The sequence below is a fragment of the Anguilla anguilla genome, chromosome 6 (genome assembly GCF_013347855.1).
Source record: "Anguilla anguilla isolate fAngAng1 chromosome 6, fAngAng1.pri, whole genome shotgun sequence".
In the NCBI taxonomy this organism is placed as follows: Eukaryota; Metazoa; Chordata; class Actinopteri; order Anguilliformes; family Anguillidae; genus Anguilla; species Anguilla anguilla.
In genome coordinates, this window is record NC_049206.1 from 425,880 (window position 1) to 452,231 (window position 26,352).

Here is a 26,352-nt window from a genome sequence, read left to right on the forward strand (position 1 = left end):
TTACATTATACATTTACATTATACAAAAGTGACTGAAATAAGGCGAATTAACTGTGGCTAAAGCAGACCGGTATTGCTCTGGCCGTTCATTGTTATATTTCTGTTGTGGCGCCATCGTGTGGATGGCTTATCGAATGGCAGGTGTGTTCCTCGGTGGTTGACCCGCAACTTTCTCAGACTGTCATTGGGGCTGGTGCAGCTGTCAGCCAATAGGCGTAATGTATGAAATGACTCTCGCCCCCTTCACCGTATGAGGGTCCCGTGCCCGTGCTTTATGAATGGCAGAGCTAATCCAGTTCCGTGCAACGACTTCATCCGAGAACTCAAAATACCAAAAACCATTTGTGTGAAATAAAAAAAAAAGAAAGGTACAAGACAGGCGTTATATTTTTTAATAAAACTTAGCATAAACACAATTAATCCTGATCGCAGAAAATGTCTAAAGTTACACAACTTCGATAATAATCGAGCTTTCACTGGACACGTCAGTGTACATGGAATCTAGCTAAATGAAAGAAACACAAACGCACGCACACACAGACACACACACACACAGACACACACGTACCACAAAACTAACAAAAGCTCCACCTGTCAAACTTTGGCTCTGCAAGCTACATTTTTACAGCATCGCTGCAATAATTTAAATCTATTCAAGAATAGGAATCGTTTAATGCCTGGCTACAGTAAGCCAAGTTCTGCATTTTAACTCTAAATTAAAGACAGTCACAGCAGTCCACTTTACACTGAGAATGTCAAATGCAAGCGTTCCATACAAAACAAACGTTAGCATCAGCACAAAAGGCACTATGGAAAAATGATGCTTCACAATGATTGGACAGAATTCTGTGTCGCGTTAACCAGCCAATCAGAGTTATTGGAGGTCACCTGTGCAGATTGTCTTGCTAACCCGATTAAAAGCCCGTAGAATCCTTCATGTTCTTAAGTCAGATTGACAAGAAAAAGCCAGAAAAATCCTCTGAGTGAGTGGATGAAGACAGAAGGTACTAAAACAAACTGATATCACCCCATCTGATTCTGTCATTCAGAAAAATAACAGTAAGGCTTTATGAATGGCAAAAGATTATAAAAAAATAAAAATTAAAAGTGCAAATTCTCTACAAATGATATGCCCACTTTCCCTTTCCCAAAGAAAATAAACACAGAAATTAAGATTGAACTAATGAAGGCTTTTCACTGGTGGCGATGATGACGAAGATGATGAGTCAGCAGCAACAATGGACAACATCTGCGGTCTTCCTGGATGCCTGCGCTTCTGCACAGGGCCTCTAGGGGCAGGCAAGAGTACACAAATATCCCTGAAAATGTACTTCCATGAGGGCACCCCCATCCCTCCACCCCACACCAATCAATGAACTTTGAGAATCAATAAAAACCTGTCATAATCAACATCTTCCAACACCCCCCCACCATCACCACCAAAAAAATAATAAAATAAAAAGGGAGGGGGGGCGGGGGCAGGGCAAGGTCAGGATGAAGCACAGTCTCCCTGAGCAGGTTTATTTGCTGGGGGGGGTGGGGGTGGGGGGGTCACAGAGAGCCTGGTTACAGCTCATCTTTTGTTGGAATGTCCTCGCCCTCTTCATCCTCCTCATCCTGCTCTTCAGCTGCCGTGGGCTCATCATCATCCTCCTCCTCCTCCTCTTCCTCATCTTCATCCCCAGCCTCTGTGCCCTGCTCCTTGTTCTTCTCTTCCTCCTCCTTTCTTTTCTTCTCCTCCTCTGCCTCCTTCATTTTCTTTTCTGGCTCCTGTTGGAAGAGGGGAAAAGGGGGTTAAAGGGTGAGCCAGCAGGAAACGAAACCTCACTCCCCCCCTCCATCACTCACACCCCCCCTTCCTTTACTCACCCCCCCCCCCATCACTCACACCCCCCCTTCCTTTACTCACCCCCCCCCTTACCTTGGTGACCCCCCAGGTCTCATTCCCAAAGTCCTCGGCCTCCTTCACATCATCTGTGATCAGGAAGTTATCAAAGATGGTTCCGGACTTCACCTGTGGACAGACGGACAGATGAGCTCAACCTGCAGGCCTCCGAAACACTGAGCCCCCCCCTGCGGGCGTGGTCCACACACCTGCCACAGGTCCAGGCCAAGCACCCCAATGTTGTCGAACTTGTAGATGTTGGCGTCGGCCTGGTACTCGGGGTTGTCGATCTCGGGGTGCACCCACGCACCCTTGTAGTTGGGGTTGTCGATCTGTTTGGGCTTCCACTCCCCCTGCAGGGCAAAGAAACGTGGCGGTAAAGGCGCGTCCTGGACCCCAAGGCTCACAAGGCAAACAAACAGAAAAAAGAGCACTTCCTGAGGCCCTCAGGTTCACTGCGATGGAGAACCAGCGAACGAAATCACTTCTGACTCACAGATCGGAACTAAACACTGCAACATTCGGCACACCTGTCAATCACAAGTTTGCGATTCTCTAATAAGGGTGGGGGTGGGAGTGGGGGTTGGGGGGCTCAGCCTCCCATTACAAAATTTGCCATTTTAAAAGCTTTAATATGAGCTGAAAGGTCGTGACTGCAGTAATGACCCTGTTGATCTGGACAGCGCTTGCTGGGCTCATCTGTAGAGCTATCTGTTCAGCAGAGCCATGTCGGGGGGGGGGGGGGACAGCCATGTCGGGAGGGGGAACAGCCATGTCTGGGGGGGGGGGGGCAGCCATGTTGGGAGGGGCAGAACCACACACAGGTGAGGGGACTGGGGCCGTCAGTCTGAGGGCGTAGTCCTGATTCCCAGGTGGAGCACCTGAGCGAGGTGCCGAACCTGAGGAGTGTGAGCGACGTCTCTCTACGTAACCATCCGTTATGAGTCCCAATGTAGCGAAAAAGAGCTCACTCACTCACTCACTCACTCACTCACTCACTCACTCACTCACTCACTCACTCACTCACTCACTCACTCACTCACTCACTCACTCACTCACTCACTCACTCACTCACTCACTCACTCACTCACTCACTCACTCACTCACTCACTCACTCACTCACTCACTCACTCACTCACTCACTCACTCACTCACTCACTCACTCACTCACTCACTCACTCACTCACTCACTCACTCACTCACTCACTCACTCACTCACTCACTCACTCACTCACTCACTCACTCACTCACTCACTCACTCACTCACTCACTCACTCACTCACTCACTCACTCACTCACTCACTCACCTTGTACTCGGGGTTCGGGATCATGGGTGGCTCCCACTCCCCGTCCATGTCCTCGTCCCAGTCGCTGGGCTTCTTGGCGTCGGGATCCGGAATGTTCTCTGGCTTCTCCCAATCCTGACAGGACAAAGCGCACAGCAGGAATATCAAAGCCACCGCCCGCGCGTGGAAGACAAACCCGTCATCTCGGGGTGTGACCAGTTCAGAGATGCTAAGCCCCACCCACGGCACTAAGCCCCACCCATTCAACATGTTCAGCTCAGTCAGGGCTGAAGTTTAATTCAGTGTTTATAATAGAGAAACCAAACTCCACTGACCCCGGACCAGAGGGGAAGCAAGACCACAAAACGCCCAAAACTACCTCACTCGCCCAATAACCTGCAATCCACTCTGCCCTGGCTGAAACCACCTTACTGTACAGATGCCTCAGTCCCACAACAGCTCACGTATTCAATTTCCTCTTTTAAACAGAGCTCTTGGAAAGCACATTACCCCGCTCATTTTCGAGTGCTTCTACCCCAGACCCAGTCTTTCCCAGGACAATGAGCCCCACACAGGGCGGGGGTCTGAACCCTTCCACAGGAGCAGCGGATCATGAACATTTCGGAAGAGCAGAAATGAACCGCACCTCTGGTTTGGTATCCTCGGGGTCGTCCACCTTGGCTCGGTCGTCCCAGTCCTCGGGCTTCTTGGCGTCGGGGTCCTTGATCTTTTTGGAGGGCAGGAAGTCCCAGTCCTCCTCCAGACTCCCCGACTCCACCTTCTCGCCATCGATCTTCACCTCGTAGGTCTGGTCAGGGTGCAGGATTAGGGTGTAGAGGTGTGTGAGCTCGTCGTCCTGAGTGGGGGGGCACAGATACGGGTCAGAACCAGGAGCGGCGCTTTGGGACAGAACCAGGAGCGGAGCTTTGGGTCAGAACCAGGAAGGGCGCTTTGCTTTAAGGAGTAAGGACTCGCCTTGCATTTGATCTCCTTCTTGATGAGGTGGTTCTTCCCCTTGTAGTTGAAGATCACATGAACCTTCTTAGTGCTGTAGCCACAGATATCCGGCCCTGTGGGGAAATACAAAGCTCAGCAACACCCAGACTGTGCCGCAGCATGCTAACTCCACAGGAATGCAAGAAGTGCTATGCCGTAGCATGCTAACTCCACAGGAATGCAAGAAATGCTATGCCGTAGCATGCTAACTCCACAGGAGAGCAGGAAGCGCTGCACCGTAGCATGCTAACTCCACAGGAGAGCAGGAAGCACCGCGCCGTAGCATGCTAACCCCACAGCAGAGCAGGAAGCGCCGCGCCGTAGCATGCTAACCCTACAAGAGAGCAGGAAGCGCTGCGCATAGCATGCTAACCCCACGGGAGAGCAGGAAGTGCTGCTCCATAGCATGCTAACCCCAGAGTAGAGCAGGAAGTGCTGCTCCATAGCATGCTAACCCCAGAGTAGAGCAGGAAGTGCTGCTCCATAGCATGCTAACCCCACAGTAGAGCAGGAAGTGCTGCTCCATAGCATGCTAACCCCAGAGTAGAGCAGGAAGTGCTGCGCCATAGCATGCTAACCCCACGGGAGAGCAGGAAGTGCTGCGCCATAGCATGCTAACCCCACAGTAGAGCAGGAAGTGCTGCTCCATAGCATGCTAACCCCAGAGTAGAGCAGGAAGTGCTGCGCCATAGCATGCTAACCCTACAAGAGAGCAGGAAGTGCAAACTTGTGTGCAGCTCCACTGGGGTGAACAGCATGTGAACGTGCAGGCAGAGCAGGCCTGGGAGAAGGAGAGAGGTCAGAGGTCACAGCTGTGTGCCATGGCGACCGGCAGCAGTCACCCAGACTGACCGAACATGACGTAGTACTCCGAGTCCCCGTGCATGCGGGCCTGGTCCAGGTCTGCAGGGAACACCTTCACGTAGCCCCCGCCACAGTCGATCTTCTGCTCGTGCTTCACGGTGAACTGGATGACCAGCGGCTTGCCCTCGTTGCTGAAGGGCTCGAAGCGCGCCGACAGGGCGTAGAAATGGGCATCCTGGCTCGTCTGGAGGCCTGCGGCCCACAAGCAGGCATTAGCAAACGATCACCAAAACTGCACCCACATCAGAAGACCCCCTAACCACAACCCAAACCACCCCCCCCCCCACCCCCCAAACAAAACTCGCTCACCTTTGTCCTTCTCAGCATCCCCGTAGAAATTCCCAGCGGTCAGCTTCCACTGTCCGTAGTCCGATTTGTGCTGGGATTCCAACCAACGGCTCTTCCAGGCGTCTACGAAAGAAACTTTACAATGAGCGACACTTCCGGAATTCGACTGTCACGGGTACCGCGATTTCAGTGGTCAAGAGGCACAAATTCCAGACCTGCTTCTCAGCGCAACTGACCCATAATCAAGCATTAGGAAAATTATTGTTTCGGGAATATGGATTAAAAACGTCAAAATATCGACGCAAACTCATACAGGACGTTAAAAGTATGCAGCCGTGCGCCTCTCGAATGAAGGCTAATTTCGTTTTAATCCAGACACCGACAGCGGCTCTGTCCCTCTGAACTAGTCTACGTCATCACGTGCCCGTACAGTCATTCCCGACGAGGGTACAGATACAGCGTCGTCAGTTCGGGGGATACTTTGGAAGGTTAACATCAAAGTTTATGGGATATTAGCGAGCTACATACATCGGAAAAGATCATTAACATACAGAGAAGATCAGACATAACCCGCAGCCCTTTGTACATGTACACTGAGAAATGCGTTCCAACTTCCTGTTTGGGGCTTTCGATATCCAGCGTCCCACAAGAAGCTCGCCAAACTAATGGGTCTCCAGAGGTTCGCTAGCTGAAGAACCTGCTCGCACCTCCTGCTACAAGCGCCAATAAAGATGAAAAAATCGACAAGTTCACTAGCTAGAGCTGTCCCCCCATCCAGATCATTATCTTACTTTGCGAAAATGCTACCTGACTCAGTTACTAACTAGATTGTTTCCTTGTCACGCAGGATCTCAGTCACATTCAATATCCTTGCATAAGATATTTTTTAAAATAAGCATATTACGAAAACACAAGTTTCATAATAATATTCGGTTCTTAGCGAAGCACATAGACAACCAGGTAATGAAACCGAAAGACAAGCGATATAGACAGCACAAAACAGTAACTTTACCTCCATCTAGAAATTGTTCTTTGAAGTAAACGGTTGCATCGACGGTGAATGCGGCAAAAAATACCGAAAATAGCGCTACTGCAACTTTCATGATTGGGCTGCGTAGTTCGGTATCCAGCTGACCGGTACCTTTCTCTTAGTAATGCTACAAAGGATGAGGGGAAATTCAGTTATATCGCCCAACCAGATGGCTGCCGTTCATTGGTCCAGCACTCGACCAATGAAAGGACACCACGAGTTACGCGTTGGGATGACTGGGAAGCGTTCGGTGTAGGCGGAGATGGTACCGCGAAATATTACTGACAATGTAATGTAGAAATGTCGGCAACGATATAAGCATAGGCAAATCAGTTTTATTCAGATACCGTTTGCAGGCGATGTTGTATGAATTTTGTGCACGAAAGCTGGGTTTCCGTATGTTACCCAACAAACAGTCTGGTATGAGAGAATCACTGACGGTATGAGAGAAGCTTTGGGCTACAGCATGTAAGGACTGGTTGACAATTAAGTAAATGTGGTCTAGTATTTTGTTTAGTATAGTATACGCCATTTTGGACCATATATAGTACACACAGCTATCAGACACTAGAGAACGAAGAGAAACGTATTGTAATTGAAATCATGTATTATAACGTGGATCGGCTGTGAATGTTAATACAAGTTATTTTTTTATCAGTGACAATGCTTACTGAGTCCAAGTTAACTGAGTTTGTGTGTGTGTGCGTGTATGTACACCATTTGTACGAAGGGTAATATGAGCTCTCTGGGGGGGGGGGGGGGGAGCTGTGGAATCAGGAAGAGCCAGTCTGAGGAGCCTGATACTCTAGAAAGGTTGCCACTTCCTCATTCCAGATCATTCCCAGAATCCGTCAGTGCTGCTCTGTCTGAGCTCATTCTTCAGGATCCCACCGTACTCTCCCTATGACCCCGTCATTACTGCAGGTCATCTGCATCTCCCCACTTCTCCATCTCTTTACCCTTCCATCTCTCAATCTGTCCACCCCTCCACCTCTCCATCTGTCCACCCCTCTGGGGGTTCGTCACTCTGCTTCCTGCTCTGGGTTTGAGAACACAGCTCATTCAGATAGCGGCAGATCCCCAGGTGAAGAGGAGAAGGCCTTACCTGCCCTGACACCACACGCTTGTTCACAATTGTGATCATTGTCCGTTGCAATTGCATTGGTCTCACACTAGGGGGTGATATTTCCCCAAGGAAATTAGTAAATTGGAATATATGGAAATGAGCTAAGAAAAAGTGGGAAGTAGTTACCTGTAGATGGTGTTTGTCACTGAGACACATGTATCACCTCTGAGGTGAAAATGAAGAAATCCTACTCACATGATGCACCTTCATTAGATTCTGCAGACTAAAACACTTAAACTGCAGAATTCCAGACTCTGCAGACTAAAACACTTAAACTGCAGAACTCCAGACTCTGCAGACTAAAACACTTAAACTGCAGAACTCCAGACTCTGCAGACTAAAACACTTAAACTGCAGAACTCCAGACTCTGCAGACTAAAATACTTAAACTGCAGAACTCCAGACTCTGCAGACTAAAACACTTAAACTGCAGAACTCCAGACTCTGCAGACTAAAACACTTAAACTGCAGAACTCCAGACTCTGCAGACTAAAACACTTAAACTGCAGCACTCCAGACTCTGCAGACTAAAACGCTTGGAGCAGCTGCAGTTAGCAGGTAATTAAAGCAGGGCCAGGGATAAACAGGAATTAGAACTGGTAGAGCTTGTTTCCATGGAGACAGCACCTTACGATTCCAGGGCGCCTGTGAGGGTTGGGTCTTCGGCTGGCAGTCCCACAGTCTCACTGTCGCTCTCATGTGCTAAGTGCTGGGATGAGCGGACCTGTGCAGTAAGTAATCCTCAAACTACTCTAAACTGTGACATCACATCAAAGCCAAAGCCAGAATTCTGAAACCTCTGTTGCATGGGTGAAGAAAGGAGTCGTCAGAGGACTCGTTTGTGACATAACAGTAATGGTAAATGGTAAATGGACTGCATTTATATAGCGCTTTTATCCAAAGCGCTTTACAATTGATGCCTCTCATTCGCCAGAGCAGTTGGGGGTTAGGTGTCTTGCTCAAGGACACTTCGACATGCCCAGGGCGGGGTTTGAACCTGCAACCCTCCGACTGCCAGACAATCGCTCTTACCTCCTGAGCTATGTCGCTAGCGATGGTCCGGAACATTTGTGAGCAGGAAAGAGAGAAAGGCGGAGCTGCACAGGGACAGGTTTATGACATCACAGTAAAACCGCAGCTGGGGTTCTAGCATTGCCAGAGGCACAAACCAGCGACTGAAGGACAGACCCCCGCCCTTCCAGTGACTCAACATTACGATCATTATTGGAGCCTAATAACGCTAGAGAGGGCAGCTATCTGACCTATTTAAGCCTGGCTGATATAATTAGAGCTGATGCTGTTGTTCTCACACTTCTTAATCTTATCTTTTTTCTACTCTCTATCCCATCAAACTCTTCTGTGCCACAGCAGAAACAATCGCTGGCTGGCTGTCCAGTGTCCCTGTCCATCACAGTGCTGGACTGGGCGATAGAGGCTGCAGCCCATAACCAAGTCACTGGGCTCATAACTACACATATGCCTCAAAGCAGCTGTTCAGAGGCAGGTTCATGGGACCAAAGCAATGTGTGGCATACTTTCAATATTTAGGATAAGGAACAAGGTAAGTGTTGGGGTTTGTGTGGTTGGTGCAGACAGAGGTAGATGACTGTAGGGCTTAGTGGTTGGAGTTTGTGGAGTCTGAGGTCTTCCTAAGTGCAACACACAGGAAGGGAGGTCAGGGGGAGGGGAGGGGAGGGGAAGATGCGACACACAGGAAGTGAGGTCAGGGGGAGGAGAGGGGAAGGTGCAACACACAGGAAGTGAGGTCACGGTGAGGGAAGGGTAAGGTGCGACACACAGGAAGTGAAGTCAAGTGGAGGGGAGGGGAAGGTGCGACACACAGGAAGTGAGGACAGGGGGAGGGGAGGGGAAAGTGCGACACACATTAAGAGAGGTCAATAGGTCAACTTAATCTGTTAAATGATTTAACAATGTTGAATCAACTCTTACAGTGTCAAGTTAACTCTCACAGTGTAAATATCAGGCCAAAAGAGACAGTATTTGCTCCTTTCCTCTGCCCGGGCTGTGTTGGGTCCTGTAGTGTCACTGAGGAACTGTCAGACTGCATGTGACCAAGACCAGGGAATCTTCTTAGCCACCTGTCAATCATAACTTCAGCCAGAAACACACGCACACACACACACTCATACACACACACATACATGCACACACACACGCACACTTACACACACACATACACATACACACACACACACACACACACACACACACACTCACTCACACACAAACACACACACCCACACACACACACATATACACATACACACACACAGACACAGACACACACACACACACACACACACACCGTGTTCAGGGTGGTCTGGCTGTGTTCATGGGTCTGCTGGAGCTTCCTCTCAGCGTTCCTCTTACAGTGTGTGACTCCGGCCCAAAACTGACACAACCTTGACCCTAACCCCTACTGGCAGAGTGAACCTCGACCCTAACCCCTACTGGCAGAGCGAACCCGACCCTAACCCCTACTGGCAGAGCGAACCCCGACCCTAACCCCTACTGGCAGAGTGAACCTCCACCCTAACCCCTACAGGCAGTGTAACCCCGCCCTGGGACGCCCCCCCCCCCCCCCCCCCCCCCCCCACCCCAATCCTGCAGCATGGCAGGGGCGCTGGGACCTTGGGCCAAGGTGAGGCTGGCTTGCAGTTGCATTGAGCCCGTTTCTAATGAGGTAAGCTCTTGAGCCATTTAACTCTCTGCAAAATACACCGACACCCAGATACGCTCGCCTCCCAGAAGAGCACAGTGACCGGGCGTCTCCCTCTCTCTCTCTCTCTTTCTGCTGTCCATCTCATAGTCCTTCTCCCACCTTCCTTCTCTGTTTTACAGCCGTTTTTGGGCTGTACCCCAAAACCATCTCCTCCTGCACCCACCCCACCCTATACCCCTGACCTTCCTCCTGTCCCAGCTCCTGTGGTCATCCGGTCCCGTCCCTGCCCCGTACGGTGCCACCCCCCCCCCCCCCCTTGCTGTAGCGCTGTACCCCATTTCTGGGTTGCCATGGCGTTCTTCATGAAGCAGATGGTGGGGGACAAGCTGAAGAACATGACGGGCGGAGGAGGCGAGGAGGAGGCGAAGACGGACGCGGACGGGAAGGAGACGCCTCAGTCCAAGGGCATGTCCCGCGAAGAGTTTGAGGAGTACCAGAGGCAGCTGGTGGAGGAGAAGTGAGTACGCAAAACCCCCATTTGGAGGGGAGTTCCCTTGTCTGTGCCTTTAGCCATACAGCACACTCCTGTATCAGAGCCTCCTGTGCTACTCTGAACACATAGCCAGCAGCGGCAGTGCCAGATTTGGGAATCAAACCTGCAACCCCTGTGCCAAAGGCCCAGTTCTCTATCTGTAGCACCACAGTTTGCTGTTTGTGTTGGTTCGCTGCTGCTCTGGGGGGGTGTTTCACACCACAGTTCGGGGGTCTTTCTCTCTGGGACGCAACAGCAGTGTCCCGTCTGGGAATCGATCCTGCGGCAAGTGGGGGGTGGAGGGAGGGGTGGGGGGGGGCGGGGTGTGTGTGTGCATGTAGAAGCATGTGTGTTTGGCCATGTATTTGTGTGTGTGTGTGCATGTGTATGTAAATAAGTGTGCATAAGTATGTGGGTGTGCGTGTGTGGCTATGTGTGTATGTGCATTTGTTTGTGTACACGGGTGTGTGTGTATGTGTATGTGCATGTAGACGTGTGTGTGTGTGTGTGTGTGTGTGTGTATGTGTCTATGTCTGTGTATGTGTCTGTGTCTGTGTGTGTGTGTGTGTGTGTGTGTGTATGTGTCTGTGTCTGTGTGGGTGTGTATGTGTGTGTGTGAGAGAGAGAGAGGGTCTTTAAGCGGACAGTAAATAGATCATTAGGTTCATAAGGATAGACTGGAGCTGCTAATTAAGCACACAACGCCCCTAATGTGATTACCCAGAGTACCTGTTGCCATGGGAGGTAACCCTGCGCTGTGGTATTAGTGTCTCCAGCAGCACACACCCTTCTGTTCATGTAACTGCCCTGGGGTATTAACAGGTCACCGGGGCAACAGCAGCACCAAAGACCCCGGGTCAAAGGTCATGCCTCCTGCCCAGCTGGTGCTCTGATGCAGGATCCAGCAGTGTGTGCTGTGCTGTGCTGTGCTGTGCTGCAGGATTGATTGGGAATGACACAGTGTGTGCTGTGCTGCAGGATTGACTGGGAATGACACAGTGTGTGCTGTGCTGTGCTGTGCTGCAGGATTGACTGGGAATGACACAGTGTGTGCTGTGCTGTAGGATTGATTGGGAATGACGCAGTGTGTGCTGTGCTGTGTTGCAGGATTGATTGGGAATGACGCAGTGTGTGCTGTGCTGTGCTGCAGGATTGATTGGGAATGACACAGTGTGTGCTGTGCTGTGCTGCAGGATTGATTGGGAATGACACAGTGTGTGCTGTGCTGTGCTGCAGGATCCAGCGGGATAAGGAGTTCGCCATGCGGAAGGCGGAGAGGGCGAACCTGAGGGTGGCACTGAGGGATAAGTACCGCCTACCGGAGGTGAGGCCCTGTCCTCTTCCTCTCTCCTCCCCTTCTGCTCATCTTCTCTCCCCTTCTCTCTCTCCCTCTCTCCTTTTCCCTCTCCCTCTCCACTCCTTTCTCTGTCCCAACCCTTTCCTTTAATTATTGCCTGTAATATTTTAATAATTTATAACCCCCCCTCACCACCTCCACCACACCCCCTCAAAATATCTCCTGCAGGCTTCATTCATATAGGATTTACTTGGGCAACCTCTCCCTCCAATCTCTCTCTCCACCTCCCTCTCTCTCTCTCTCTCTCTCTCTCTCTTCCTCTGTCTCTCTCTCTTTCTCTCTCCCCCTCTCTCTATCCCTCTCTCCCTCTTCCCTCCCTCTCTATCTCCCCCTCTCTCGCCCCCCTCTCTCTTACTCTCTCCCCCTCTCTCTCCCTCTCTCCTCCCTCTCTCTCTCTCCCCCTCTCTCCCTCTCTCCCTCTCTCCCCCTTTATCTCCCCCTCTCTCCCTCTCTCCCTCTCTCCCCCTTTATCTCCCCCTCTCTCCCTCTCTCTCCCTCTCTCACATACACACACAGAGTGCCCAGGATGATGCCACTATTCAGTTGGCGCCGGGGGAAGTGGACCTGCCCGAGGAGCTGGCTAAGATGGTGGAGGAGGATGAGGAGGAGGAAGAGGCCAACAGCACGTTCCTGGGGAAGCTGCAGAGCATGGATCTGGACATGGACTTCGACACCATCAAAAGCAAAGCGCAGACCACCATGACCGAGGTCAAGCAGGCCGCGGAGGAGAAGTGTGTGGTCATGTGATGCTCCCTCGTTTCCACGGTTACGCTGACACACCCATCACTCAACCGCTGTGACACCCTCTAACCACAGCCACCCTGCTGAACCTCCCTCCAATCACAATGTGTGTGTGTGTGTGTGTATGTGTGTGCGCGCGTGAGTGTGTGTGTGTGTGTGTATGTGTGTGGGCACAAGTGTCAGTGTGTGTGTGTGTGTGTGTGTATGTGTGTGCAGAAATAAATCTCTCAAAATTATTGTCAAACTGTGACGCACTCACACCCCATTAACACTAGAGGGCACGTCACTCCTGATGGCTGTTAGCCTGCTGCAGCACTTTGTGGACACACCAGCACATCTGGGTCCTCAGCTGGGATTCAGAACTCACAGCTGGGCTGTGGAAGGGATGGGGGGGAGGGGGGCGTCAAAAGGCGACGCGTAAAAAATAAATACCTGTACATACGCTTTCTATCCACATTCACAGCAGTCAGATTAAGTGCTGTTACACTACACCACTAATCACAACGTACGTGTCGTTATTCTATACGATAAAAGCCATCTGGGCTCACATTGATGAGGAGGGGGTCGCAGGAAACACAAGCTCCTTAAGCGGGTCGTTCGTTAAGTGGCTCGTTCGTTAAGTGGGCTGTTTGTTAATTGGGCTGTTTGTTAAGTGGCTCGTTCGTTAAGTGGGCTGTTTGTTAATTGGGCTGTTTGTTAAGTGGGCTCGTTCGTTAAGTGGGCTGTTTGTTAATTGGGCTGTTTGTTAAGTGGGCTCGTTCGTTAAGTGGGCTGTTTGTTAATTGGGCTGTTTGTTAAGTGGGCTCGTTCGTTAAGTGGGCTGTTTGTTAAGTGGCTCGTTCGTTAAGTGGGCTGTTTGTTAAATGGCTCGTTTGTTAAGTGGGTGGAGGGTGCGGACCATCAGTAAACAGAGGAAAGAGTGTGACTCAGCCCGGGCTGGGCTCTGGTCTGGGAAACGGCCCGATCAGCGGGTCAGCAGAGTCCTGCCGTCCGATGTCAGGCCTTCATTCATCTTCATCATAACTGGCTTTATCAGTTCATCTTCATCATAACTGGCTTCATCTGTTCATCTTCATCATAACTGGCTTCATCAGGCTTTGCTGAAGCTGCAATGATGAGGACCAACTGTTGGATGGTCATCTCAGACAGGCCTATTTCAGAGACTGCTTTACTTTGCTTGTCGGCAGGTTTAGCCCAGAACTCTCTGACTCGTGCATAAACATGGCAGGTTTAGCCCAGTGTCGTTTCATCTTTCCCTGTGAAAAATGAAGAATAAACTGCGCTTTCTGCCCTTCAAGTAGTTCAACATGATCGTGGATTTGCTCCTGCTGATAAGTACCGAATTTGTACAGAACTGAAATGAACTAAAACAAATAAAGTATTGTAAAAGTGTTTGTCTTGTCACTCGTGTTTCCATATTTACTCATTTATTTGTGGCTGTGTCTTGACCCCGCACATCACAGCCTTTGGGTGGGATTAACCTTGACTCATTAAAGCACATCACAGCCTTTGGGTGGGTTAACCCTGACTCATTAAAGCACAGCACAGCCTTTGGGTGGGATTAACCTTGACTCATTAAAGCACATCACAGCCTTTGGGTGGGGTTAACCCTGACTCATTAAAGCACATCACAGCCTTTGGGTGGGGTTAACCCCGACTCATTGAAGCATCGCTAGCGTCAGGTGGCATGTCAGGAAGAGTCCAGCACACAGCGTCCGGTGAAGTTTGCAGAATCTGTGATACGTTATAGAGAAAGTGCCAGAAAGCCACAAGGTTTTCAAGTTGTAACATCTTCGTAACACTCACAAAACGTACATGGCACTACAGATGGAACTGACCTCCCACTCTTACAGTGGTGTGAAAGGAAGGATAACACTGTTTGTAGCATGACCATGGCTGTGGACCTTGCATTGTGTACAGGAGGTTGTAGGTTCAAATCCTGAAAAATACTGTATTTTGGTGTTGTTCCCTTACATGTCATAACAGACACTAATTCATACAACAGATACTAATTAATATAGACGCTAATAAAACAGAGCCTAAGTTACAGGTAAATTTTCCTATACCTAGATATTTACCAGGTATCGGGAGAAGGGAAATGGGGGGATGGATTTGAGCAGATTATTTCCCGCTGGAGTTTAAGTGAAGTATAAAAGGTGCTTTACCCGGACGGGGGTGGGGGGCGGAGCAGTAACGTGATTCTCCCTCATTTTCTGCAGTTCCCTCTTTCTCTCTCTCTTTCCTTCTCTTGCTCTCTCTTGCTTTCTCTCTCATTCTCCCCCTCTCTCTCCTGCTGTTTCTCTCTTTTCCATCCCCCTGTTCCCCCTCCTGTAAGCTGACACAGCGCATCCAAGCATTAGCTGTTAGCCGCTTTGTCTCTAATAGGATAGGAGAGTGGGGGAGGGGAGGGGAGGGGTGGGGAGGGGTGGGGTAGGGTGGGGTGGGGTGGGTTGGGGGGGGGGTTAAATCGTCACCTGATCAAAGTAATCCGCTGGATACACATATGGCTCCTGCTTAACCAATTTACTCTCAATTACCAGCAAAGGAGTACAGCGTTAAAATACTGATGTGTTTAGACATGATAAACTCACCAGAGCGCCCCCTGTCATCTCTCAGAGAGCAGCCATGTTCCGTATCCCAGAGTCCTCTCTACAGGAAGCTGTGGAGCAAAACCGAGCCGTGTTCCATATCCCAGAGTTCCCTCTACAGGAAGCTGAAGAGCAAAACCGAGCTGTGTTCCATATCCCAGAGTTCCCTGTGTAGCCAGTGTTACAGCACTTTAGCTTTTCCAGGGGAAGTGTAGCCAGCGTTACAGCACTTTAGCTTTTCCAGGGGAAGTGTAGCCAGCGTTACAGCACTTTAGCTTTTCCTGTGGAAGTGTAGCCAGCGTTACAGCACTTTAGCTTTTCCAGTGGAAGTGTAGCCAGCGTTACAGCACTTTAGCTTTTCCTGTGGAAGTGTAGCCAGAGTTACAGCACTTTAGCTTTTCCTGTGGAAGTGTAGCCAGGGTTACAGCACTTTAGCTTTTCCTGTGGCTATTGACATTACTGCTGAGGCTGGTGAGAATCTGCCTGCTGAAAAGCACTCAATATAGCCATAGTAATAATAATAATAATCATAATAACCATAATTATTACATTACAGGCATTTAGCAGACACTCTTATCCAGAGCGACTTACACAACCTTTTTTTTTTTACATAAAAAATAATACCATAATAATGTACTTTGTGTGTTTGTACTATTTGTATGGTACAGCTAGGGAAGGGGAGGGTGCTTTTAAAACCACTAGCCAATGGCAGGCCAGGAGGGGAGGGTGCCCTGACTGCCACTAGCCAATGGCAGGCCAGGAGAGGGGGCTACTGTTCCACATTGGCAGCACTGAGGAGCCCTGCTGCTAACAGACACTGCCCAAAGAATCACACCCAGAGAGAGATAGAGAGAGAGAGAAAGAGAGAGGGGGGAGAGATGGAGGGGAAGGGAGGGAGAGAGAGAGAGAGGGAGAGAGGAGAGGTGGAGACAATGGGGGCCGCAAGAGGAGGAGGACAAAGAGGAAAAGTGGGAGTGAGAGAGAGGGAGGGAGAGGGAGAGTGGGAGGGATGGAGAGCAGTGCTGGGATACAGGATGTTGTTGCTAGGGAACAGAGACAATGACACAGAAGGTCTGTCTGTAGCAGTGCATGGGGAAGAGAATGAGCGAATGGTGGGAGGGTTTTATACAAATGCACGCATACACACAAGCACACATGCACGCACACACACACAGGGCATTCAGAAATAACAACACACAGCCACCCAGCAGAGTCAGGGCGCTGGCCGTGTGGGTAGGGGGGCTCAGGGGGGCTGATTGGGGGAGGGAGGACTCCGGGAACACCCCTGCTGGGGGACAGAAGGTGCGCCGGACGGAATAGAGCCAAGACGAGAGGGAGGAGCGAGTGCTGCACACAGCAACGCCGGCGTTAGACGGGGGGTCTGCTGAACCCCACCCCCGGACCCCGGAACCCCCGACCCACAGCGCCAGGGACAGGAGGAACAGGAACCCTGACCCACAGTGCCAGGGACAGGAGGAACAGGAACCCTGACCCACAGTGCCAGGGACAGGAGGAACAGGAGGAACAGGAGGAAGAGAACACTGAAAGGAGGACACGGCCCAGCAGTGGAATACAAAGGGAAGCCGTCGCCCCAACACGTGAGTCGCGCTCCCCGATATCAACACTTTAGGGCGTAGTCTTTGGGAGGGGTGGGGTGGGCTGGGGTGGGCTGGGGTGGGGTGGGATGGGGGGATGGGGGGTGTCTTCGCTGTTCCTCTCGTTTGAAAATTCCGACTGTTGACGAGCCGGGCAGAAGATTTTGGCGGTGGTTACGTAAGACAGCTGCTCTCTCGCAGCGGAACACGGGCTCGGGCGTCTGATGTCTCCCCTCAGAATCACGGTCTGAGACCCCAGATCCAGCCCGCTACTCACAGCGCTCCTGTTCGCTTGCTACGGGGTCTCCAGGGCAAGCAAGTGTGTGTGTGTGTGTGTGCGTGTGTGAGTGTGTGTGTGTGTATGTGTGTGTGTGTGTATGTGTGTGTGTGTGCGTGTGTGTGCGTTAGCATGCCATCACTAACCCTAACCCAACAGACACACACGCACACACATGCGTATACAGACAAACACACAGACACACTTGCATGCACACACACACACACCATGCCAGTAAAAGGCCATTCTGCTGTGTGTGAATCATTCTGATGATGTCACTGAGCCACAGGAGGCTGGCAGTGACCCTGCGTGTGTGTGTGTGTGTGTGTGCGTGTGTGTGTGTGTGTGTGTGTGTGTGAGTGTGTGTGTGTGTGTGTGTGTGTGTGTGTGCGTGTGTGTGTGAGTGTGTGTGTGCATGTGTGTGTGTGTGTGTGTGTGCGTGTGTGTGTGTGTGTGTGTGTTTATTTTTGCAGTGACCCTGGAAAGATGGGTGCCACAGAAGCCACTCTGAGGATGGAGAACATGGAGGTGAAAGATGAGTGGCAGGATGAAGACTTCCCCAGGTAGGGTAGTCACAGTCACTCTCTCACTCTTAGTCACTCAGTCAGTAAGTCAGTCACAGTCACTCAGGCAGTCTCTGTCATAGTCAGTCAATCTCTCAGTCGCAGTCATTTAGGCAGTCAGTCAGTCACAGTCACTCAGTCATTCTCTCACTCACAGTCACTCAGTCATTCTCTCAGTCACTGTCACTCACTCAGTAAGTCAGTCACAGTCACTCAGTCATTCTCTCAGTCACAGTCACTCAGTCATTCTCTCAGTCACTGTCACTCAGGTAGTCAGTCAGTCACAGTCACTCAGTCAGTAAGTCAGTCACAGTCACTCAGGCAGTCAGTCAGTCACAGTCACTCAGTCAATAGGTCAGTCACAGTCACTCGGTCATTCTCTTAGTCACAGTCACTCAGACAGTCTCTGTCACAGTCACTCAGTCATTCCCTCAGTCACAGTCACTCAGTCAGTTAGTTAGTCACAGTCACTCAGTTAGTTAGTCACAGTCACTCAGTAAGTCAGTCACAGTCACTCAGTCATTCTCTCAGTCACAGTCACACAGCCATTCTCTCAGTCACGGTCACACAGCCATTCTCTCAGTCACAGTCACACAGCCATTCTCTCAGTCACTGTCACTCAGGCAGTCAGTCAGTCACAATCACTCAGTTAGTTAGTCAGTCACAGTCACTCAGTCATTCTCTCTGTCACAGTCACTCAGTCATTCTCTCAGTCACAGTCACTAGTCAGTCAGCCAGTCACAGTCACTCAGTTATTCTCTCAGTCACAGTCACTAGTCAGTCACAGTCACTCAGTCATTCTCTCAGTCACAGTCACTCAGGCAGTCTTTGTCACAGTCACTCAGTCATTCTCTCAGTCACAGTCACTCAGTCAGTTAGTTAGTCACAGTCACTCAGTTAGTTAGTCACAGTCACTCAGTAAGTCAGTCACAGTCACACAGCCATTCTCTCAGTCACAGTCACTCAATCATTCTCTCAGTCACTGTCACTCAGGCAGTCAGTCAGTCACAGTCACTCAGTCAGTCACTCAGGCAGTCAGCCAGTCACAGTCACTCAGTCATTCTCTCTGTCACAGTCACTCAGGCAGTCTCTGTCACATCCTCTTAGTCATAACACCTTTGTCAGTCATAGTCACAGCCATATTCTAAATTTGGAAGAAAGAAATAAGGGATGAAATTGATTTTTAAAAGAATATGAAAGGTTATAATGATGATGAATGATGATTGATGAAAACATAAATACAAAGAAATAAAAATTCTGAGGGAGAAAGAGAAAGAAAGGGATGAAGAAAGGGAGGGAGAGAAAGAGAGCACGGAAGAGATGTTCAGCCTTTTGATCTGTACTTTAAAGAGGCAGGTGCATCTCTGACCATATATGGTCATGCCTGAGGTCATGTGACAGTGTCCAAAGTTAGCAACACAACAGCATCCCAGGAATATGGAGTCAGGGCTTCGTTAAGAAAGGATTGCACACATAACCCAGCTAATTACACACATAACCCAGCCTGTGGCACACTTAACCCAGCCAATTACACACATAACCCAGCAAATTACACATGTAAACCAACCTATGGTACACCTAACCCAGCCTATTGCACACTTAACCCAGCTAATTCAAACATAACCCAGCTTTCTGTAATTAACCAGAGAATTGTGCACATAACCCAACTAATTGAGCGCACAACTAGCTAGTGTTACACAGAGCCCAGCTATTGGTGCACTGCACTTGTTTTCAAACTGGTGGCTGTTATCTGAAAGGACTAAAGCAGGGGACCCAGTCTTATCTGAAAAGGGCAGATGTGGACAAAACGCGATTCACCTAATTAACTAGTCGTGTGGGCTTTAATAAGGACCATGATAAACAGAATCAGGTGTCTCAGCTAATTAACTAGTCGTGTGGGCTTTAATAAGGACCATGATGAACAGAATCAGGTGTCTCAGTGCTGTGTAAAAACAAACACCTGCCCCAGCCCTTTTCAGATAAGACAGGACACCCCGGGACCAAAGCATGCCAGCTGGGTTTAAACTCATTTTGCATGATCCTCGCTGTGCACTTTCCTCCGCTGTTGCAGGCCTCTGCCAGAAGAGGGCGATATGGAGTCGTCCTGCAGCCTCATGGGAGGTGGGGCCTGTGAGTAGACCTCTATCCAGTCCCCAAACTGGGAACCCCCCCAAACTGGGAACCCTTTCCTTTATTGTTTAAAAAAACAGCTGCACCTTCATTATTAACAGCCTATCACAGGCCCCAGCTGCTGACTGCATACAAAAATAAATACAGCTTTTTCCTGAACACACACATGCATACATACACATACATGCATACACACACGTACATGCATACATACACAGATGTGACACACACATACATGTGACACGCACATACATGCATACATACACACACATGCATACACACACGTACATGCATACACACATGTACATGCATACATACACATACATGCATACACACACGTACATGCATACATACACATACATGTGGGCATGTACATACATGTGTACATACACACAACACATGTGGACACACATACATGTGTACATGGACATACATGTGGACACGTATACCCAAAACATACAGATCACATGCAATTACCCACCTGCAGACAGGTACAGACCACATGCTATTACCCACCTGCAGACAGGTACAGATCACATGCTATTACCCACCTGCAGACAGGTTCAGATCACATGCTATTACCCACCTGCAGACAGGTACAGCTGTCACAGTATCTGCAGAATGAAAGAGGGCTTATGGTCTGTTTAAGTTGACCTTGTAACTGTAAAACTACTGACATGTGAGTGCTGGTCTCTGACCTCAAGCATTGTTTCCTCTCGCTCAGCTCCGCCCACATCCTTGAACGTTGATGGAGGGGGAGGGGCTGGGGGCCCTGCCAATCGGAAGAGGCGTACACTGGTTGCCCCGGAGATGAACCTGTCTCTTGACCAGAGTGATGGGTCCCTGGACACGCCCGATGACCTGGACATCAATGTGGACGACATGGAGACCCCTGATGACACTGACTCACTGGAGTTCATCACCAATGGCAACGACCTGGAGTGGGAAGGTCAGCTTGGGGTCAGGGGTCACAGGACAGCAGAAGCATGTTTGGACTCAGAAGATCGAAGCCTGGCACTTAGGAGATGCCTGATTTTTTCTTGAATAGTCTTTAAACAGTTTCGAACTTAATGTTAACCCTCACAAAATGTAGGAGACTGAATCAAAGACATAGTTGGAACAAATTTTTTGTGCATCTTCCTTGGCTTGCAATGAATACTGTTGCTGCAGCTGATATGAAGTCTCTATGAAAGACTATAGACACGCTACTCAGCTCCAGGTCCTGCGGGCTGCAGTGTCTGTAGCTCCAGCCATACACTACACCACCAGATTTCACTCATTACTTTACCTCCTTGGTCCAGGAAGAGAGCTCATTAGTGAAATCTGGTGGTGTAGTAAATGGGTGCGGTGCATGTGGTCTTGACTGAGCTGTTAGCAGCTGTAGTGGCTTTCCTGGCCAATGTGAATGACTTTTATGCTCAGTTGAGAAAAATAAACCTGGGGAAATGGTGACCCACACTAAACTGGCACCGAAACGGCCCCTGGCAGCAGGAAAACGAAAAATCACCACTAAGAGGTTTGCGTATGTTAAGCAGGCTAGGCAACTAGATTAAGTTTGGACAAGTTAGGACAAATAATACCTCCTGTTTGCAAACGTAAATTAGAAAAACAAAATTCATGGGTACAGTTACCACAGAACTGAGTGATTGAAGAATTCAACCTCTTATTATTCTTTTCTCTGACTAAAGAAACTAAAACCCAGAAGTGTTGCCCCCAACGCGGCAGGTAAAACAGGAAGAGGAGGAGCCAGTGGGGATATGGCTCCGCCCTTCCTGGCATTAGAGACAGCGTATTGGCCAGCAGTGGGGGGGATGGGGGGAGCTGTAAGTACAGAGGGCGGAGAGGGCGCTGGGAGGCTAACGCGTCCCGGCTGCGTGTTTCCTGCCCACGCAGACGACACCCCCGTCGCTGCGGCGAGGGCTGCCCCTGGCGAGGGGGCGGGGCCAGCGGGAGAGGGCGGAGACGGCGTGGAGCGGCTCTGGCGGACGGTGATCATCGGCGAGCAGGAGAGCCGCATCGACATGCAGGTCATCCGGCCGTACCTGCGCGTGATCACGCACGGAGGTCAGTACTGCCGGCCACCAGCAGGGGGCGCCCTCTCCATTCACATCACATTTAGAGCTCTATCAGCTGCTCTCAGAAAGGGCCGCTCACACAGGTAATACTCACTCCGTTTACACCACTGGACATTACTGAAGCAGTGCAGGCTGAGTGCCTATGGGTACAACAGCAGTGCCACACCAGGAAATCAAACCAGCAACCTCTCAGTTCCCTAACTACCATCCTACACTGCTGTGAATATAATCAGAGCAGACTTACCTGCCAGTCACCTGTTCCTTACACTTCACCCCTTCAGGTTACTATGGAGACGAGCTGAACGCCATCATCGTGTTCTCAGCCTGTTACCTACCTGACAGCAGCTATGCTGAGTACCATTACATCATGGAGAACCTCTTCCTGTGAGTGACCCGTAACTATGGAAACGTCTGTGTGCTGTCTGAGTCAGAATGAGCCGTTTGAGCCAGAACGAGCCCTTTGAGTGAGAATTCATCCACAGGTACCAGACTCACCTGAGTGTTTAATCCACAGGTACGAGACTCACCTGAGTGTTTAATCCTCAGGTATGAGACTCACCTGAGTGCTTAATCCACAGGTACCAGACTCACCTGAGTGTTTAATCCACAGGTACCAGACTCACCTGAGTGTTTAATCCACAGGTATGAGACTCACCTGAGTGTTTAATCCTCAGGTACCAGACTCACCTGAGTGTTTAATCCTCAGGTACCAGACTCACCTGAGTGTTTAATCCTCAGGTACCAGACTCACCTGAGTGTTTAATCCACAGGTATGAGACTCACCTGAGTGTTTGATCCTCAGGTATGTGATCAGCAGTCTGGAGCTGCTGGTGGCTGAGGATTACATGATCATCTACATGAACGGAGCCACGCCCCGAAGGAGGATGCCTGGGATTGGCTGGCTGAAGAAGTGCTACCAAATGATTGACAGGAGGTACAGAGCTTTTAATTGGCAGAAGCTGAAATACTACCTGGCTATCACAGCAAATTTATTGTCAGCACTTCTGTCTTGATTTGATTATGAATTTATGGGATTTATTTATGGATTTTACTATTTCAAACACCTCATGCTTTATAAAATAACCAGATAAAATGTATTATGGAGACGGACGCATATTTATATGGGCTACATTATTAATGCAGAGGAAATATGAATGAAAACAGAGCAGTTAATGACAGGAAGGCCAAAGTCTATGTGCCACCTAACCCCCCTTCTCTCTCCCTCTCTCTCTTCCTCTCGGTCTCTCCCCCTTCTCTCTCTCCCTCTCTCTCTCCCTCTCGGTCTCTCCCCCTCTCTCTCTCCCTTTCGGTCTCTCCCCCTTCTCTCTCTCCCTTTCGGTCTCTCCCCCTTCTCTCTCTCCCTCTCTCTCTCCCTCTCGGTCTCTCCCCCTTCTCTCTCTCCCTCTCTCTCTCCCTCTCGGTCTCTCCCCCTCTCTCTCTCCCTCTCGGTCTCTCCCCCTTCTCTCTCTCCCTCTCTCTCTCCCTCTCGGTCTCTCCCCTTCTCTCTCTCCCTCTCTCTCTCCCTCTCGGACTCTCTTTCTGTACTCTAATTTGTTGTGTCCCTGTCAGGCTGAGGAAGAACCTGAGGGCCATGATCATTGCTCACCCCTCCTGGTTCATCCGCACTGTGCTGGCCGTCTCCAGGCCCTTCATCAGGTGAGAGAGGCTCATTTAGCGCATTAATCCACACGGGAGAAATTCATAATCAGGAGCTTCATGCACACAAGAGCTGCTACACCTGCAGACTGCTCCTGAGATCCATCCTCTAGACCACCGGCAGCGAGGCCTGATTTAGCCAAGAACGGCTAAAGGAAGTAAAATAACCAGAAACCTGAGGGCTCAATGCAAAAGCCACTAACCTCACTGTCACGATTATGAGTCACATAAAATCTCCTGTTTAAATAACTTCTGCGTTTGATCTGCATGGGCTGCACACAGTCAGTGAGCCTCATAGAAGCTTCACTTATTCACCCCCACCACAGATATATTAACAATTTACATGATAATTAATGGAATAAAATAACCTGCCATTAAAGGAATTCAATGATTGGCACGTTTCAAAGCAGCTGATTGGTCCAGAAGTTCAGTTTTAAGCCCCCGGAGATGAATGTGAGACCACTGCTTGATTAAAGGAAGGCCGTGTGCGACACCGTTTCTCCCTTTGTCTCCCACTGCAGCGAAAAATTTATGAACAAAATCCGCTACGCGCACAGCCTGGAGGAGCTGGCTGAAATGGTCCCCATGGAGCACGTGCAGATCCCCGATTGCGTCCTGCAGTAAGTACACATGGCCACCAGAGGGAGACAACCAGGCAATATCACTGAGCTGTATGCACAACATCCAGATGAATAGCCGTGAGTTTCAGTAATGGCTGATGGTGATAACACGGCCCTTTCATTTCCGTGTAAGGTTCAAACTGCTGGTTTTTTAGCGGCTCAGACTTTCCCAATCGTACAATTTCCTGTTTTTTTTTGTATTGTCTCCAGGACAATCTGTAAAAGGTGTTTCAACCTGACTTGAGTTGTCTATATCTGGACCTTTTCCTAGGTATGATGAAGACAGAATTAAGGCTCAGAAGGAAAGGTAAGACTCATATTTTGTTACTCTCTAAATAAAAGACCCCTCCCCCCCCCATATTCATATTCATAAACATGGCCAGCGAATTTCATATCATAAACACAGTAAATGCAGGCTTTAATGAAAAGACCCTCTGGGGTTACCTCTGGGTGTTAGTGAATGTTGCGTCTCTCGCCCCCTGCAGGATGGAACAGGAACAGCAGCAGCCCGAGGCCCCCACAGAAGGGTAAGAGACATCCCGTCCCTCCCTGAGTCCAACCAGCTGCAGAGATCCAGCCCTCTGGGGGTCTCTGCACTGATTTGGGATCAGGGTGGAGTCTTAGTCTTAGTCTGATAAGCTGTATGATGGCATGATTAGTATGATGTGCTTGGGCCTGGGGGGCTGTTCTGTTCAGTGCACTGCTGGTGTATTCAGCTAGCAGGCAAATGTGTGTGAAAAGAACAGGATGAGCGACTGGTTAACCTGATCTGTGGGTCGTTATCAGAGCTGTCACACTTACCATCCTAATAAGTGTTGCAGTGATATGGGCTCTGGGATGAAGTTTTGGGGCGAAAGGGAGAGTGGAACGGAGGAATGACTCCTTCTTTTCGCTGTTAGGAACTGTGACTGAGGGGAGGACGGATCTCCACCGGCGAGTTAGCACCCCATGTAAGCCCCCGTCCAGCTCGGGGTACCCCGTCGCGTGAAGCTCATTTTGGGCGGGGCACCTCGTTTCCCTGACAACGACTGTCCTGTGAGATGCTTGGAGGAGGAGTTTCTCATATGCCCCCCCCCCCCACCCCCTGAAATCTCTGCGCTTTTACAGGAGTAAGAGCAGCTCCCCCCCCCCGAAATCTCTGCGCTTATACTGGAGTAAGAGCAGGCCTGTGAGGACTGTGTTACTCCGCTGTGCTGTTTTCACAGACACTCCTGGTGCGTCTTCACACTGTCCCATAATGCACCACGCTCTGGTTGGCTACCACGGCAACAGCTAGCGGTCTTTTACTCTCGATTTTTAAACGGCTGCTGAAGGTCCTGTCAGCTCAGCAGAGCAACTGGACTCCACCCAAACACCTCACCACCCCCACCCAAACACCTCACCACCCCCACCTTAATGCCTAACTGAACCTGCCCCACCCAAACACCTCACCACCCCCACCTAAATGCCTAACTGAACCTGCCCCCACCCAAACACCTCACCACCCCCACCTTAATGCCTAACTGAACCTGCCCCCACCCAAACACCTCACCACCCCCACCTTAATGCCTAACTGAACCTGCCCCCACCCAAACACCTCACCACCCCCACCTTAATGCCTAACTGAACCTGCCCCCACCCAAACACCTCACCACCCCCACCTTAATGCCTAACTGAACCTGCCCCCACCCAAACACCTCACCACCCCCACCTTAATGCCTAACTGAACCTGCCCCCACCCAAACACCTCATCACCCACACCTTAATGCCTAACTGGACCTGCCCCCACCCAAACACCTCACCACCCACACCTTAATGCCTAACTGAACTTGCCCCCACCCAAACACCTCACCACCCCCACCTTAATGCCTAACTGAACCTGCCCCCACCCAAACACCTCACCACCCCCACCTTAATGCCTAACTGAATCTGCTCCCACCTAACACCTCACCACCCCTACCCTAACACCTCATCACCCCCACCTTAATGCCTAACTGAACCTGCCCCCACCCAAACACCTCACCACCCCCACTTTATTGCCTAACTAAACCTGCCCCCACCCAAACACCTCATCACCCCCA

At 50.2% G+C, this 26,352-nt stretch overlaps 3 protein-coding genes across 5 annotated transcripts; 2 read left to right on the forward strand and 1 right to left on the reverse strand.

The window, feature by feature from the left end:
• Window positions 1-376: 376 nt before the first annotated feature.
• On the reverse strand, window positions 377-6,512 carry LOC118230661 (calreticulin-like). Its single transcript, XM_035423872.1, has 9 exons — window positions 6,332-6,512; window positions 5,341-5,442; window positions 5,020-5,223; window positions 4,147-4,241; window positions 3,818-4,027; window positions 3,193-3,306; window positions 2,095-2,238; window positions 1,922-2,014; window positions 377-1,770 (listed from the first exon to the last, which is right to left on the reverse strand). The coding sequence occupies exons 1-9, from the start codon at window positions 6,420-6,422 to the stop codon at window positions 1,567-1,569; spliced, it is 1,257 nt and encodes a 418-aa protein (XP_035279763.1). The 5' UTR covers window positions 6,423-6,512; the 3' UTR covers window positions 377-1,566.
• A 3,996-nt stretch (window positions 6,513-10,508) lies between these two features.
• cplx4c (complexin 4c) lies at window positions 10,509-12,794 on the forward strand. Its single transcript, XM_035424113.1, has 3 exons — window positions 10,509-10,675; window positions 11,927-12,014; window positions 12,564-12,794. Exons 1-3 carry the CDS (start codon window positions 10,509-10,511, stop codon window positions 12,792-12,794), a joined length of 486 nt encoding a protein of 161 aa, XP_035280004.1.
• A 3,840-nt stretch (window positions 12,795-16,634) lies between these two features.
• On the forward strand, window positions 16,635-26,295 carry LOC118228906 (caytaxin-like). Of its 3 annotated transcripts, XM_035420488.1 has the most exons (13): window positions 16,635-16,812; window positions 16,896-16,974; window positions 17,722-17,811; window positions 19,883-19,941; window positions 20,666-20,890; window positions 21,835-22,005; window positions 22,298-22,400; window positions 22,819-22,950; window positions 23,586-23,672; window positions 24,194-24,292; window positions 24,564-24,599; window positions 24,778-24,819; window positions 25,192-26,295. In XM_035420488.1, exons 3-13 carry the CDS (start codon window positions 17,735-17,737, stop codon window positions 25,202-25,204), a joined length of 1,044 nt encoding a protein of 347 aa, XP_035276379.1. In that variant the 5' UTR covers window positions 16,635-16,812; window positions 16,896-16,974; window positions 17,722-17,734; the 3' UTR covers window positions 25,205-26,295. The 3 variants fall into 3 exon arrangements, with proteins under 3 accessions (XP_035276379.1, XP_035276380.1, XP_035276378.1); XM_035420489.1 differs by having other exon boundaries at window positions 16,635-16,974; window positions 17,665-17,811; XM_035420487.1 differs by having other exon boundaries at window positions 16,635-16,974.
• Window positions 26,296-26,352: the final 57 nt, after the last annotated feature.